Source organism: Papaver somniferum, chromosome 10 (assembly GCF_003573695.1).
Source record: "Papaver somniferum cultivar HN1 chromosome 10, ASM357369v1, whole genome shotgun sequence".
Lineage (NCBI taxonomy): Eukaryota > Viridiplantae > Streptophyta > Magnoliopsida > Ranunculales > Papaveraceae > Papaver > Papaver somniferum.
Window position 1 is genome coordinate 137,385,211 of NC_039367.1, and position 16,879 is coordinate 137,402,089.

General features: G+C 38.1%; 2 protein-coding genes and 1 long non-coding RNA gene across 44 annotated transcripts; 1 reads left to right on the plus strand and 2 right to left on the minus strand.

Moving 5' to 3' along the window:
• The first annotated feature begins 781 nt into the window (after positions 1–781).
• On the plus strand, positions 782–1,369 carry LOC113316278. The gene has a single exon (XM_026564491.1). The coding sequence runs from the start codon at positions 782–784 to the stop codon at positions 1,367–1,369; it is 588 nt and encodes a 195-aa protein (XP_026420276.1).
• Positions 1,370–4,579: 3,210 nt separating this feature from the next.
• Positions 4,580–11,099, minus strand: LOC113317601. 42 transcript variants are annotated; one of them, XR_003343742.1, is made up of 15 exons: positions 10,863–11,099; positions 10,605–10,735; positions 10,417–10,507; positions 10,032–10,149; positions 9,639–9,677; positions 9,439–9,555; positions 9,305–9,357; positions 9,158–9,217; positions 8,030–8,104; positions 7,685–7,794; positions 7,196–7,261; positions 6,914–6,985; positions 6,766–6,815; positions 5,333–6,647; positions 4,580–5,250 (listed from the first exon to the last, which is right to left on the minus strand). It is a non-coding gene; the product is annotated as an uncharacterized LOC113317601 (long non-coding RNA). The 42 variants fall into 42 exon arrangements; XR_003343741.1 differs by having other exon boundaries at positions 8,000–8,104; XR_003343736.1 differs by having other exon boundaries at positions 8,461–9,217.
• A 2,906-nt stretch (positions 11,100–14,005) lies between these two features.
• LOC113315195 (zinc transporter 1-like) lies at positions 14,006–16,174 on the minus strand. Its single transcript, XM_026563502.1, has 3 exons — positions 15,410–16,174; positions 15,026–15,175; positions 14,006–14,651 (listed from the first exon to the last, which is right to left on the minus strand). The coding sequence occupies exons 1-3, from the start codon at positions 16,031–16,033 to the stop codon at positions 14,346–14,348; spliced, it is 1,080 nt and encodes a 359-aa protein (XP_026419287.1). The 5' UTR covers positions 16,034–16,174; the 3' UTR covers positions 14,006–14,345.
• Positions 16,175–16,879: the final 705 nt, after the last annotated feature.

Here is a 16,879-nt window from a genome sequence, read left to right on the forward strand (position 1 = left end):
CCATCCCCCAAGATCCGATACAACAAAACAACCATGGAGAAAGGACTATGTACGAAGAAGGAAGTATGCATACAACTGATCTTGACACTATGGAGGATGAAGAACAAGATACGCAAGAAATAGGTGAAAATCCTAGTAATGAAGACAGTCTATCCATCCGACAGCTGAGCGAACGCCTCGCACAAGACAGGTGAATCGAGAGAGAACTGAGGCAAGGGTTAGAACGGAGTAGGGACAGAGATGCAGAGTTGGCAGAAGAGCGAGCGAACTTAGCAAGATAAAATGCCTTGTTAATGGAAGAAAACCACCGAATCAACGAGAACATACACACGCGAACTCAGACTGGAGAAACCGAAATCCAAACAAGTAGAAGTTCGACGAGAAGAAGGAGAAGACGTCATCGTGAGGAAAGATAAATTCAAAACAATCATGATGAATATGAATGCGAGGTACGCGAAAGAGAAGATGCACGCGACCTAGAAAGAAGGATGAAGGAACGGAGAGAGAGGATAAGGAACTGTGGAAGGAGAGAGATCATAGAACAAGAGAAATATGGAGGGAGAAGGGGAAGTAGCTCAGAACGCGAGAGTCAAAGGTGCAGGAGAGAAACTAGTTCAGAACGGGAAACTAGAATAGCTATAGAAAGTAGTGCAACAGAACAAACAACACTAGAGGAAGTTTCACAAAGAAAAAGAGAACAAGCTAACACCAGACCATATTGCAACAACTTTAGGAACTCAAAACGGCCATAAAAAATAATAATAGACGAGGGGGAGGAAAAATGAAGTTGGTAGAGGCGATTGAGGAAGCAGAACGATCTTCATTCTCGCGTGAGATATTCCAAGCTCCTATCCCAGCGAAATGTGCCTTACCCGCATTCTCCAGCATCTTTGATGGGACAGGTAATTCAGTACAACACATGAAGGCATACAACCTGACACTAATGCCATGGGACCAACACCAGGCGGTACTATGCAAGTACTTCCCGGCGAGTCTGACAGGTGAGGCTTCATTATGGTTCAACAATTTGAGCGAAGGATTTATAACTTCTTTTGCACAATTGCAAAGATTATTCCTAGGGAACTACATAAGAAGTAATCGCACTAAGGCAGGGATTGAGAATGCATTCACCCTAAAGAAAGCGCATGGAGAGAGTCTTCGAAGCCAGGTTACGCGATGGAGGACCATCTGCAGCGCGTCAGCAGGAGAAGTATCGGAGCGACAGTTAATCCCCGCCTTCGTCAATGCTCTGTACCCAACTGATCTCTTATATGTGGAGATATTCCGAGTCAGACACGAGATCGACATGCAAGAGTTAAGAGAATACCAGGAGGAATTTATAACATTGGAAGAAAAAAGAGAGAGATGAGCACCAGCTTGACATCTATCACAGCCGTGAAAGGAGGAAGTGCGACGCTGATACCGCGAATAACAATTAATATCAACAATACTCCTAATGCTGGACAAAGAAAGCAAGTCATGGAGGGAGCCGCGAAAGAAGTATCTCTATCAAGCAAGGATGAAGAATGGTTTCGTAGGGAATATGGGGATAGACTTCACGGGTACAACTATCCAGCAAGAAAATATGATAATCAAGGAGGTCGGTTCAACAAAGACCGAAGAGCTGGATATAACCAAAACCTAAGATTTGAGCGAAGACCAAAATACCCCCCATTTGATGACGTAAAGCTCCCCAAGTTAAACGCCCCAGTAGAAAAGGTATGGGAGGCGGTTATACTAACTCAAGACATACCAGTGTCATTCAATCTCGGGCACGAACCCATACACGGAGCAAGAACTGGCGAATTCTGCACATACCGTCGATTTCACGGTCATACTACCGCCAATTATAGAAATGTGCGAAAATTCATACTAGATCTAATCGAGAAAGGAAAGTTGAACCAATACCTGGAAGAAAGTGAGCCACCAAGGGCACCACCACAACCAGCCGTAATCCATCGTATTGAAATCAGACAGAATTCAAGGCAGATAAACTGAAACATCCCTTCTGCCAAAGACATAAGCAAGTTTCACGATAATGTTCTAAGCCGAGTTTACAAAAGATATCGCAATGGCAAAGAAATACACCTAGTAACCAAGGGGAACGCGCTCGAAGAATGGCAGAAGCAACCAGTCTCTTTCACGATAGAGGATATGCAAACAGGAGTTGGGATGCATTCTTATCCTTTGGTAGTCACCATGACTATGCAACCTCACTCAAAGTGGGAAGAAGATGAAGGTGAAAAGGGGCGACCCCGAACGATAAACAAAGTCCTAGTGAATACAGTGAGTTCGGTTGATATATTATTCTATCATGCGTTCAGAACTATGGGGTATCGCGACTCTGACTTGATCCCTTCCACATATACAATCAATGGTTTCAATAGTGTCGCGTCAAGACCAAAGCGCGGGATCACCTTAACCATTCCTGCTGGAACTCTAGAAACGATAGTCACTTTCTGTGTCGTGGATGTAGAGTCGCCGTATAATGCCATCACCGGGAGGCCTTGGATTCATGGGGTTATGGGAGCCGCGTCAACTTTCCACAGACGAATTAGATTCCCCATGCCATCTGGAATTGGAGAAATCGTGGGAGATTGCATCAACGCAAAAAGATGTAATGAGGCGGACATGCGATAATATGAAGGAAAGGCGAAGCTGAAAAAGAAACAGAAGCAAAATGTGAAGGATGACAGAAGAACGGAAATATTAATGATTAATATGATAAGAAAAGAAGGAGAAAACCAAATAACAAGGAAGGAGAGGCTAAAGCGCAGAAAGGCAAAGGTGATCTATGAAGTCAATCAGTCACAAAATATATCCCAGAGAATATGAAAGAGCCAAACAAAGTGTCAGAGTATGCGTACCACCAGGAGATGGATGACATATCGCAAAAACTGTTTATGAATACCCATGCGCAGCTCGGATTGCTCAGAATGGGGACAAATATTCTCTTCAATCTAAGAAGAGAACGGGGTGAGAGCCTAAAAAAAACTTGGTTTCAAGGTGGAGGATACAATGCGATGAGTACATGAGCTGCACTGATAACGAGCATTTTGATGATCGCGAAGACAAACCTGATAATCGAGAAAACAAGAGAGAAACCATTAAGCAATTACAAGAAACTGAGACTTGTGCTGGGGCAAACAACTGAGAATGGAGGCGATAAAATACGTCATTAAGCACCCCAATGAAATGAAGAAGGCAAGCTGTGTATCAATTCAAAGAAATTCAAATATGAAGCAAGTTCTTTTGATAAGCAAACAAGCAAACCAAAGGCAAAACGAAAACGATGCGACAAAGGTACAAAAATTTCCGTAAGACCTCAATAGGGGGCAGCAAGATACTATTAAAACCTCTATCTAGGGAGGCTGGGATTCCAGTTGTGGCGTGTCAACTTAGTTCGCACTACTGTGCGACCGGAGGACCACACAGTGTGTAAGAGGCGACCCTTAAGCCCTAACGCGCGTCATAACCGGTGTATCCTGGGAAATTTACTTATTAAGGTGAAAGAAAAGCCCATCCATTGGAGGCCACTGACAACGAACCACTCAGCGAATAAGATCTCCGGTATGGGGTGTAAAAGGAGACCAGTGGAGAAGAAGATGGCCTGGCCCTGTGATACACTCGGTCCAAAGAAACCCCACCTAGGGTGTGATCTCATGCCTATTAAGCCACTTAGGCAAAAAGCATTGGGTTGCGACAACACTGGTCGTTGAATAACTGGATGGGAGGAGCCCAAATGAAATGGTTAGGGATGACTTCTTGGAAGGGGCGATTCAGGGGGAATATAAATGGACGACGCCCTCCACTAGGGAGCTGAATTGTGTCAAAGACAACAATGTACTGGGGCTTTTTACTCACGGGAGTATCTAGGCCTGGTATATTGTCGTAGAAATAACCCGAGGAGGTAAGAATACTAACACAGTTAAGGCGAGATCGATGGCCAATGACTCGAAAGAGCACATGGAACTGAGATTTCGTCGCCCTACATGTGGAAGACCTACCCAAGGAGACTATAAGTCCTTTAAAGTTCTATGTGGGGGAAGGCAGTAAGACGTTAATTAGGAGGAAGTTAAGACCTATAAATATCAAACAAGTATAAATTATTCAAAGATGCGCGACGAGAGCTAAGAACCATGCTGAGGCAAGAAGACAACACACACCTCTCGAGCTAATTATACTCAACTTATAATTTTTACACATTCCAGTAACTAAAGCATGATAGGAAGAACCTAAAAACATGACCACATCATCACATTTTCCATGATATCATGTGACATACATCATATAAAAAAATCCACATTATGGAAGTTTGTTTCGCACTAAGGTATCAACATCGAAACTTGTGAGTACGATGAGTCCTGAAATTCATTCTTCCTGTAAACATCTTATCTATATTCGCAAGAATATAAACCCAATTTCGCATAATTATACCATATCATCTTAAAAGAGCATGACCTAATTTGCACAAGTAGAGCTCACATGACTAAAACCACGAACCCCATACGGAGGCAGAAAGCAGTGGCAAATAGGGAAATAATGCTTCCCGCCTCCTTGGTCAAAACATTTAGAGATATGATAAGATTAAAAGTACTTGTTCTATTTATTCTAACTGAAATTGCAGAAATAAAAGGAAACAATCAAGTCAAACTTTGCCCCCTAAGCTTGGGAGCACCCAGAACCAAGAGTAAGTTAAAAACAACAAAGATACCATCTACAAAGAAGAAGCGTCAGATGCAACAACAGAAGAGTGAGCGGAGGTATCAACATCAAGCTGTTGATTCAAAACATCCTCACCAACCTGAGAAGGATTCCCCTTTCTTTTACCATCGCCATCATTCGCGGCATCAGGTGTCACGACATTCGCGCCACATCATTTCTCGACCAGAACCTCCTCTTCTTTATCATCACTAACAGGAACTTGAGGGTACACGTCAAGTAGAAGATTATGCTTCTCGCAAACACAATTAACCGCGATTTGGGACTCCTCGTTAACACGACACTGGGATGACTTAAAGTATTTCCTTTCAGCTTCATCCGCGAAAGATTGATACTCCTGATCCAGAACCAAATAAGAATGCTCCAACTCCTCCTTCGCCCTCCTTAAATCATCACGCTCCTGTGAGACTTCAGTCACTAAACGGGAAGACGCAAAGAACTGTCGAGACACGGAGTCTCGCACCTTAAAAGCTTTGGTCAATCATTCCTGAGAAGACGCCAGCCTTTTCTATAGCGCGGCTACCTCCTCTGCGAAAAGAAATGTCAATACAATAAAATTTAAAGGGGAAGACAAGATTAAGAAAAGGATCATAGCAGCCTCCACAACTACCTTTGCTTCGTGAAACAACTACACGAAAATCATGTGAAATAACAGAATATGGTTAACACTTTGAGATAACCGAAGATCTTCTAAAGCTTGATCTCTACTCTGACTGGCTTCATCCCTCTCCTTCGACAGTTTCGCTAACTCGGACGACAGATCATTTGGTATATCCTTTTGAAACTGAAGGGAATTCTCCAACAAATTACGATCCCTAGAAAGCCAATAGTATGCATTATCAAAAGAAAGCTTGTTATTCTTTAAACCGCGATTGTCATCGGATAAAGTGTGGTTCTCATCAATGGAGAGCACGATTCAACATATTAGACACCTCTAGAGATCTCGCAAGTTGACCAGATAGAGCACAATGCTGACCCAAACGAGCACCCCAACCAGAATTGTCTATTTAAAGACCTGATACCCGACCGCGTAGACTCATACGATCGCCCTCCAATTGGGAAATTAGAGCCTTAAGGACATCGCACTCCGCACGAGCATCATTCGCGACTAATTTAAACTCATATCGCTCAGACATACGTTTTCGGTTTAAAGCTTAAGTATGAAGGACCTAAGATCAAAAGGTATAGTGCGAAAGCAAAACTATGCAAAAAATCATGATGTTGCAAAGAATCTTACCTCTAAGCTCTTCATTTTTCGCGCGGAGCTTAGTGACTTCATTCGCTCTAGAAGATAGCTCAGATAACTGCTTCTTTATATCATCAATAATTTCCTCAGCCTTGGACAATTCTTCAACCTCAACCAAACCTCAACCAATTCTTTATATTATCAATAATTTCGCTCTAGAAGATAGCTCAGTTTTGGTTGTCTGGCCTGACTGAATCTGACTAAATCTCAAATCAAACCCAAATGAAACTCAAACCAGAATTCAAATGAGAATCAAATGAAACTCAAATTAGAATTCAAATGAGAATCAAGTAAAACTCAAATGAGACCCAAATTCAAATCAAATTAAACTTGCACAGAAAACATTATTCAATTTAACATTCATTTATTCATTGGGTTCCAATTTCACAAAAAGGATAAAAATCTTGATTTCTGACCAATGTAAATCTTAAAAGAAAAGCCACTAAACAAGTGTTAGAAACCAGCATTATTACCTGAATATCTCTATCCCAATACTCATCATCTCCAACAGTTGCCGAAATTGAGGAGCTTCATTCGCAATTCCAGTGAAGACAAATGGATCTTCATAAGCATTCTTGTTGGGGTCTGATCTTATTGGAGATTCGAAATCCAAGTACCAATGCTTCCTTGGAGATCACTATTTCTTCTGATGTATATTCCGCAAACCCAAGTTTAAAACCTGAAAGACGAAATATAACCTTGAACTTAATACGATTGTAATGAGACTTAGAGAAACTAATAACAACTAAAAGGATAACAAGGAATGATGCTCAGATAGTTTTTTTTTTTTTATTTACCTGAGTCCGCGCAGAGCTTGTCCATTATCTGTGTTTCTCAATCCCCATATCTTATCAATGAAATACCAAGAAAAGCAAGTTACATTCAGAAACAAAACTATGTAATAGCCAAACTAGGAGATGGAACATGTTTGATGGCGAAACAAACCTCAAACTTCTTTGATGAGCTTTGATACAAATGGCACTTTCATATAATCGAATCCGTCTTCAACAAGTAACCCTTGGAATGCACAATAGCATTTAGATTCAACTATTTGCAATAAAATCTGTACATACCCACTGAAGTATTATATATACAATGAACGAACACCCGACTAAAGTATTCTACGAGGCATGAATACTTCCAAGAAGAAAGTATATTCAACATAGTTTTATAAAGAGTAAATATTAAGAACCAAAACTAAAGGAGTTCTTGAAGCTAAGCACTCACTTTATTTTGTTGTGAGCCCCGTGTCTGCCAAGTATAACACACCCCTGAGTACGGCGCATGACTTATCTGCAAAATTTGAGATGAAACTAATCACAATGGTGAACTGAGAATGGAAAAATGGTTACAGAGTTGATACAAAGACAAATTACAGCGAAATGGAGTTGTGTGAAAGAAACAAGAACTGACAAATCCTGACTAGACCCACCTGGTGATACATTCGACACAAAAAATACTTGTGCATAACTCAATATTAGGAACTAAGAGTAGGGTTCAATCACAAGAACCATGGCATGTTATTTAATCCGCTGATGGAATTTTCTTATTTGGTTATCTTACAGCGAAACTAACATTATTCGAGTATGGGAGTATCTTAATCAAACTGCCATTACACAAATTAAAATGCAGTGACATATGGATAGGTGTGCATCCAACGGAGAAATACATAATACACAAAGTTACTAAGTTGCGACAAGAGCGGTGAATGGTTACCTGGGTTGTTTTCAGCACAGCTAGTCCTTCAACCACAGTAGTCAACCTTACGACACTGTCCTTTTTCACTATTTCTTCTGCTATATGTTTCGTAGACCCGAGTTTAAAACCTGAAAGATAAGTTCAAACAAGCAAAAATGAGTAACTTCCCGACAAGTTCAAAAAGATTACAGGGCATATGACACTGTAAGAGTACCTAAACATGAGAGAAGTAGGGAGCAACTATAGGTATATATGCAAGCTAATCCAGTCATAGTAATACAAAAACCAAGAAGAATCAGATCATCATGCACCAGCAATCACACCAGGAAATACCAAATGGGGAACTAAAAAAACCAAATCTACTTAGAAGTTCAAACTTCAAGTTCTGCATTGCCAATCTTCTCCAAAGTTTGAAAGAGACGGAACAGCACCCATAATCTGTCAGCAAGAGAAACATTAATCAATAGTCTTTGCTGCCACTTAGAGAGTACTAAAGATCCATTATGCTACAGACCAATGACCCTCAATAACAAATGATTATGTATCAGTTATAAAACCATTTGTAATGATTATGTATCAGTACAAATGATCCATTATCGAAGTTATAAAACCATCTAATGTAACAGTTAAAATCCGAGACAAAACGAAACCAAGGGTGAGAGGGAGACTTAATGTGGTGTTTTGTAGGATGACAAAGCCAGTGAAAATAGAAGTCTGTGTAGTCATTTAGGACCCAAAGTTAGCAGTCTTGAAACTAGAGTAAAGAAACCATTCAACTTTGAGCTTGGACTTACCGATTAAAAAAACTCTTTAGAAGAGATGCAATATTTATGCATAAGGAAAATCTGGGTCCAGATAGCTTAGTTATGAAAGGGTAACTTCCCAGAACCATAATAGATAAAGCCTTAAAAAAAAACGCAGTCATAAAGTTAATGAAACCAATTACCGCAATTGAACAAATGAACTTCAAATCTTATACAAAGTGTGATACTTGAAAGCTGGAGAAAAACAGGAAATAAGAAATATGTCGTTTTAAGAAGAAGTTTCAATATCGGTGATCTAAGATGTAAACAAGGACCAGGAAGGTCACCACTCTTATGAAGAAGTGTGTGAAGTGTGCAGGAAATGCTTTCCAGATAGTAAGATCTGGAGAGAATGTTACTCTATCGATTACTGCTCTCACTTTTAGGCTCTTTGTATATCTTCCCATCTCCTAACTAATCTCACCCAACCGGAGAACAAATTATTTAGTTTCTCCAGCAGATGCAGAACATGCAAACTGAACAAACACAAACCAGTTCAATTGTTTGAACTATTTAATCAGGTATTTTAGTAGAAAACTATGTCAGTAGCCAGATTAGAATGACCCTTAAATGAAAAACATGCCATATAACTTCATCTATTGTTATAATTAAAATTCAAGGTTATCCCTTATTAAACTTCAAACTGTGACTGCAAAAACAAAGAGTAAACTTTGAAGCTTTCACCTACCCCTTCTACTTCGACAGACGTTGTTAATGCCAAAACAGAAAGTGTGTCAGCTAGGTATTTCTACACTTAGAATATATAAATGAAACAGATGAGTTGTCAACTAATACAGGTAAGTCAACCTAAAAGGGATAAAGGGACAAATTGCACCTTGAACTCTGAATCTTCCAAAACGGAAAGTGTGTCGGCTAGGCATTCCTGCACTTAAAAAGAATAAGTGAAACAAATAAGTTGTCAAATAATCCAGATAAGTCAACCTGAAAGGATAAAAGGATAAATTGTACCTTCAACTCTGAATCTTCCATTGTTAGAAAGTATCTAATGTTCCATAATATGGGCGGAGAAACTTAAGTGGTTTTGTAACAAAACTCATCGAGCTAGTCGAGGTACGTATTTCCTTGCTACAAGATATAAGTACAATTGAGTTTAAAATTGGACAATTGGATATGATAGTTAAATGTTATAAATTTGAAAACAACTATACCTAATGAGTGAATGGCTTGCGAAATAGTCGGTCACCCTGCTGCAGATGACAAATCAACAACCATTAACAAGTTAATCATAGTAACAACTCGTTTCATTGGTTTTCTAATAAAAAAGAGATCATTCCACAATGTTAATCACCCAAGTTATTTTCACAAAACTACATATGTCAAACTCCATTGAGTACCTCACAGTATACCACAGGGAAAACAAACGGTAATAGACGTCACACTCAGTAACTGTGGCTTGTTTTATAGAATCCAGACTCGCAATCCTAAATATAGTCCAAGTATTTTTTCACATTCACATACATCATAACCAAAAACTATTCATAACACTACTACTAAGATAACAACCATTTACATAGTACAAAGAGAAAGAGTGAGAGACTGACCTCAACTGTATAGAATCATCTCCATCACCAAAGAATTTGACATCATAATTAAGCAGGTCCATTATGCTCTTGTAGTAAGCAAATTGGTTCATCCACTGAAGACGATCCATACCAATTCCTTCACATAAACCAAAATAAAATAAAAATACTTACCAATTCTACTAATTTCCTTATAAAAATCTGAACTTTGAGAAAACCCAATACTTTTGATTTGTATTCTTGCTAAACCAAAGATTACAAAATAATAATAAAAAAAAAATCTTAAAAATAGTACATAATCCATCAGAATATAATCTAGAATATGTAAACAAACTAGAAATTTCAATGACTATAATGGAATCAAAATTGAGCTCAACCCACCAATGATACCCATTTCATAAAATACCTCAAAATCACCACCTGAACAGAAACAATGAAATTCCTTCTCAACCACCACCCAAACAGAAACAACATCAACTCATGATATCAGAAAATCCCTGAAAGACAAGTTGAAGAAACAAAAAATAAACATCACCAACAAGCAGTGTAACGAGCAATCTTCTAGTAAATCATTCCACTAAAAAAAGTAATTACCTGACCTCACAAAATAGACAACAGTGTAACGAGAAGTCTTCTTAGCAAACTGACCATCTTCTGCTTCATCACAACCACCACACCATCATCATCAGGAATCACAATAGGAACCAGTTGAAGTAATCCGCACCCTAATCAAAAAAAATAATACTTCAATCGAAGGAAAAGCAAGAGCTTGAAAATTTACTCTAACCCTAATATTAAAATTAAATTTCTGTAATTGAAGATGATGAAGAAGAATGAACCTTAGATAATTACCCAGTTGGTAGCGAGAAGGATTTTACAATTGAAGTCGATTATCTTTTGAGGGTATTGAGTTGTACTCCACCTTCCGGATCTGAAGACTTTGTAGAAAAAGACGATGGAGGAAGGTTGAGAAGGAATAAGGAAAAATATGAGAAAGGAAGTCAATGAGCAGACTCGATCTCCATGAAAACTTACAAAGAAAAAAACCAGAGAGAGAGGTGAGGAATTCCGCTGAGAAAGAGGTGAGAGAGATGAAAAATGAGGTGACAAAGTGATAAGGTTGTTTGGGATTTAATGTGGAGAGAACATATTTAATCACAGCCCTAGATCAGTGAGCAAATTCAATCTCGAGAAAATCTAACCACAAAATCATCTAGGCTCAGCGGTCGCGCCATCGGTAGTTGGAGTCTTGGAGAGGATTAGTATGGTAGTAAAAATTTGTTATTCAACGACCGTGTTTAGCCATTAAAGATTTTTTTAGTGTTTTTTATTAAATCCCTGACCATCTTCACCGGTCCACGGTCAATTGACCATCATTGAGGGTCGGGGCTGTAGGTTAAGAAAACCCCATTTTCCACTAGTGAGGCATCAAAGTTAAAGGGCTAACAACATGAATCAGAGCCCCGCTACGCGAACCTCTTCTCTTGAGCGAAGGATCCTCCTTACCAGGAGAAAGTTTCTTCTTATAGGAACCCTTCTTCACAACCCTTCTCCGATCAACAGCAGGGTCAACCGGAGGCTTAGACATAAGAGACCTAAGATAACAGATAGAAGCATGAGAATACCAAAAGAAAAATAAAATATCAAGATATGAAAAAACTCAAGCAACCCGGTAAATTAATAAAATCCAAGAAGATATAAAAATACTGGGGGGACGATTCGCCGGAAGAAGGGATGGAAGATTGGATCGACATAATGATAAACTCTATAGATGAACAAATTCCGCAGAGGCAGGTCCTTTTTGAGCAAGAAAGAAGAAAGAATAATGAAATGAAGAAGATGAAGTCAAGTTCCTCTCTCCAGAAGTATTTATTAAGATAGGCGAACCGACTGTAACCGTAGCCGGTCATCATAAAACCTAGATGTGTCAATCAAGAAAAGAAGGAATCACTGCACGTGAAAATAACCACACGGAAAAACCGGAAGCATGTCGGGTAAAGAAATAATGCCAAATACGAAAATCGAGCAAAGAATTCTTGCATTATTCCTCTTGCAGAAGAACTACGCGAGAAGAGGCAAAATATAAGGGCGAAATATCGCACAATACTAAATTATAACCTCTACCTGGCTTAGAAAACCATTAATACGAGGAAGAGAGAAATTAGGCGAAGAGTAATCATGCTACAAAGAGAAAGAAGCACGAAGAGCAACCGTACGACATGCATAGCATGATATCAGTCGAAAAGAGTACGAAGCAACAACGTGAAAGACAACGACATCTCCCCAACAACGTGAAAAGAGAGAATCCATTAGGGTTTAAACCTTTCACTCATCATCTCCATTGTTATGTGTTTGAATCTTTATAATGTTTGTAAGAACATCACATTCTCAATAAAAAATCTCGTTTGAAGATCATATTTAGTGTCAAGAGGTGTATAATATCATTAATGTTTAAGTATATCTCTATGGCTTAAATTTTGTGTTCTTATCACTTCATTAGGTGTAGTTGTGGGATTTTCCGCAACTACAGTGCATGGTGGAGAATTAGACCACGTCTTTCCCACATTCACTTGATGCACCGAAATAAAGTCCCATGTATACTGTCTTGGCAGCATCTTGATGACCCAAGAATGACAAACTAATAATACATGAAATGTATTCATAGAGAAGACGAGTGAAGGGATTCTACTTAATGAAGAAGAAAGGATACCAATGGTTAGAAACTCTATGTACGAGACACGCTCAGAACAAAGATCTACCAGATTAGTTCAAGTAGTCATGGTTAGAACATTGGTACTTTTATTAGAGTTTTAAAATATTATAAAAAAAAGTTATTATTTGATTCTTTTCAAAAAGTTAATAATGGACTGAACATTCCTACATTTCCTGTGCAATGTTTGTATCAACTAGTGATAATTCAGTGGATATGATCATAAGAATCCGAATATGTAACGAAGAAAGATTGTGTCGTCATAGAAGACACACAATTTCGATATCTTTTCTAGTTGACACCAGAGAAATAAAAGAAAATATTCTCAACCATTTCGGTTTTGTCTAAAAATGATGGTAAGAAAATAAAAGAATGGCGAAATAATAGAGAAACAATACAGGATGCTAGTATTTTTGAAAACAAACAAAAATCAGTATATGTGGTGCTGAAAGGATTATCCTTTTTTCCCAGTACCTCTTATTCACTCTTCAAACTCTATATAAACCAAATTGTCGACAACTTTTCTCTTCACCTTAAATTAAATTCATTCATCCAATCTTTCACCATGTAAGAAGTATCTCATACAGGAGATAAAAACTGTGTTTCCAATGGAGGCCAGAAGGGACGACTGCTGAAACCTTGAAGAGGCGCCAGATGTTTTTAGATAAAACTATTTGAATCATACTTCAAGTAGATTATTAGTATGTACATCGTTAGCATTATGAAACTCATACTAAAATGATTCTGATCATATACCGTAATATCATGTTATTTGGTGCTACTCATCAGCCTCCTTATTTTGGTCTCTACTGAGTGTTCATGTGATCTACAAGAGGATTAATTAGGTACAACGAAGCACACGTACATAGTATGGATAGTTGTTTCCTACAGTATATTCATCGTCATAATACGGTGTACTAGTTTCTTTTAGATGACACGAACACTCCGTAGATACCAAAATAAGGAGCCTGAAGTGTACCATTAAATAGCAGTAGTACGTATACTAGTAATTTTTATTCAGCTAGCAAGCTAGGTTTGCAAGGATAGGAGCATATATAGGCATGCATGACTACGAAGTCGACGATGAAGGTACAGGGAGAACCCGACAGGATAATCATATATGTATGATTTAGCTAGGATTTTCCGCTGAAAAGCATAAGCTCAACCATGAAGAAACCTCAATTACTTAAATGTATGATCACTCTATTCCTTTCCTTTATTTTTGCTAGTCCTTTGCTGTCTCTTTCTTTTGTTAGATAGAAACATATAATATCTAAACAAATGATATTACAACTTTACAACGTCTCTTTCAGATTACGCATAATTAATTGCTAAGCAAACTCATCATCCATATTATGTACGCAAGAGCAAGCACTCTTAACTTAGCCAAATTCAATCTTTTTGTTCACTTTTTGCGCAACACAAAGCAAAATCAAAACACAACAAAAAACAAAAACTGGGATCACATTGTCATGTTAACTGAATGGTGGTTCCAACCTTTTTTGGCTTCTACATGCACTATGAACATGAACCATACTTATGAAAAAACCAAATTTGCCAATAGGGGGACGGCTCAAACTGCCTCTTCATTTTTTGAAGGAATTCCAACCTAGCACGATACAGTTTCAAGCCCACTTAGCCAAAAGAGACATACAGCCTGCTCCTAGCAAAAGTGAAATATAAGCACCTAATTGAAGTCTACCACTGCTTTGCATTGTTGGATTCATGAAATCTTCTGCAAGTAAATCAACGAGAGCCATATAGATAAGTATTCCAGCCGATGCCGAGTTGAAAACACCTTCGACTATAAGAGCAGTTGTGCTATTCTCTTTGTAAACATTTGATATTGCTATACCAATTCCGATACCGATAGGGGTAGTTAGTGAGAAGAACAATGCCATAATAGTAACTGCTTTACTCTTAAATTTTGCCTGCAAAACAAACATTTAATTAGTTGTTTTTATCATGCCTAAAATATCATACCGTGCAATGTTGGAGAGTTCTTGCTACACTAGTGAAGAATTAGTACTGTCCGAAGAATAACTCTACTTTATTTCCTTATTGGTTAGAATAACTCTACAGTAACTTACACTAGCTACTAGCAAATGAAGGAATCCAACTTGGATTAAAAAAATGGCTCTGAAAGCATAACAACACCCACAAACTTTTTCTTGAAATTAAATGATTTGTGTGATAGAATTTTAAAATTGGGCCAAGAATACGACATTGAGCCAAAATGGTTGGGAAATCATAATATGGAAAAAGTAAAATCGATAGAACGGATATTGGGATGTTATGTATATACCTGTGAAATGCAACCACCAAGTCCCATGCCTTCAAAAAACTGATGAAATGTCAAGGCAGCAACCAGAGGTTTTATTGTTGAAGGACTTTCAGAAGCGCCTAGAGCTATTCCAATAATTACTGAGTGAACCACAATTCCCAACTCCAATACCTACAATCAACACACATTTCCATAAACACAACGATCGATTCCAAGAACAATCAAGAAGAAATTGATCTAATTCAATCGATCCCATGTAGATTTTGAAGATTGGACAACTCTTGGACAGAGTTATTCAAAGGAAATTAGAAGAATAAATATTAATAAAATATAATTTCACAAGAATCCGTTAACACAGACAATTCTCAGAAAAGGAAGAAAGAAAGAGAGAAAAATCAATCTTACTTGTGATATAACCCGATTACGAATAAGTTGGGAAGAAGAAGAATCAGAAGTAGTATCATCAGCAGAAGAACCATGAGCATGACCATGAGTAGCATGAGTATGAACATGAACATGACCAGCATGTTCACCAATCTGTTCCTCATCTCTAGTAACAGGTAAAGCTTTATTAAAATGTGATCTTTTATAATAACTGGTAGCAAATGTATCCACCATTAACGTACCAATAGCAGACATCATAGCTATAAAACCAGTAAATGGAAAACCCCATGGATCTTCTTTCAAACATGGCGATGTTAAATTCTCAAAAGCATCTGGTAATACATGTATAAACCCTGTTGCTAATATGACTCCACCTGCAAATGCTTTAATCATAAAGAACAAACTGTTCTCTGGCCTTAATGCTGATATTCTTTTACCTAGAATTGGTATACAAACACCAATCCCACTTGCTATTAATATCGATGCTATTGCTGTTAATTTGTATGTCAAAGCTTCTTTCCTGTTTCGTTTCTCGCCATTTTGTAAGTCACATGAACACTCCGCAGAGACCAATACTGGAACAATTAATAATATGAGTAGCAATTTGTGTTTCAACCGAGAAGAGATTGTAAGAAAATTTGTCATGACTGACTGATCAAGAACGAGATGAAAAGGGAAGAGTTAGAAAGAATTATCGAGTGTAGAAAACTAAGGGGGTGTTTATATATAATGTATTCAGAGAGGATTGATTACAACATAGTAATACAAACTTTGAGCAAAGTTGAATTATAATGGGGCAAAGGCAGCCTCTTTATACTCCTCGCTTGTAAAATAAATCATATGACTTTTGTAAATTCTATTTTTTTTAAATTTATTCGCTTATTAAAATTGATCAAGACTTAATTACTGTATTGGAGGGGTCTGTATACATTTGTTTGGTTCACTTTAAATGACTTTATGGACCAACAAGATTTGTTTATAATTGTGTTTGTGGGTCTCTGATGGTTTCTTTGTCAGTCATCACTTTATTGATCAAAAATATTCGACTAGAATGACTAGGATAAAGTCAATTTTCACCGTGCTCTTTGGGTCGTTGAGTAGTTCATAAACAACAACTCTGCCTTTTAGAGCTGGCAAACAGGTGGGCCGGGGCGGGCTGGCTTGTTACGTATTACACGGGTTCTGGTTAATACGGGTTAAAATTCGCGGGTTGATATTCTTCACGGGTGGTCATTTCATCAACCCGCATCCGTAATGGATTAAACCTGCGGTTCACGAGTTAACCCGTTTATGGTGAGTCAACTCACCAGAAACCGATTTGAGAGAGTTTCCTCTGATTTATGAATCAATTAACAATGCCCTTACGAATGTATGAAAATCTAGCTACATAAGTTGCAACTGAAACAAGAAATATGAAGAAAGCGATAGAATTTAACTTGGAAACAGATCAGATGTAACGTCCATCACTTCCAAATGGGCTTATCATTTCTA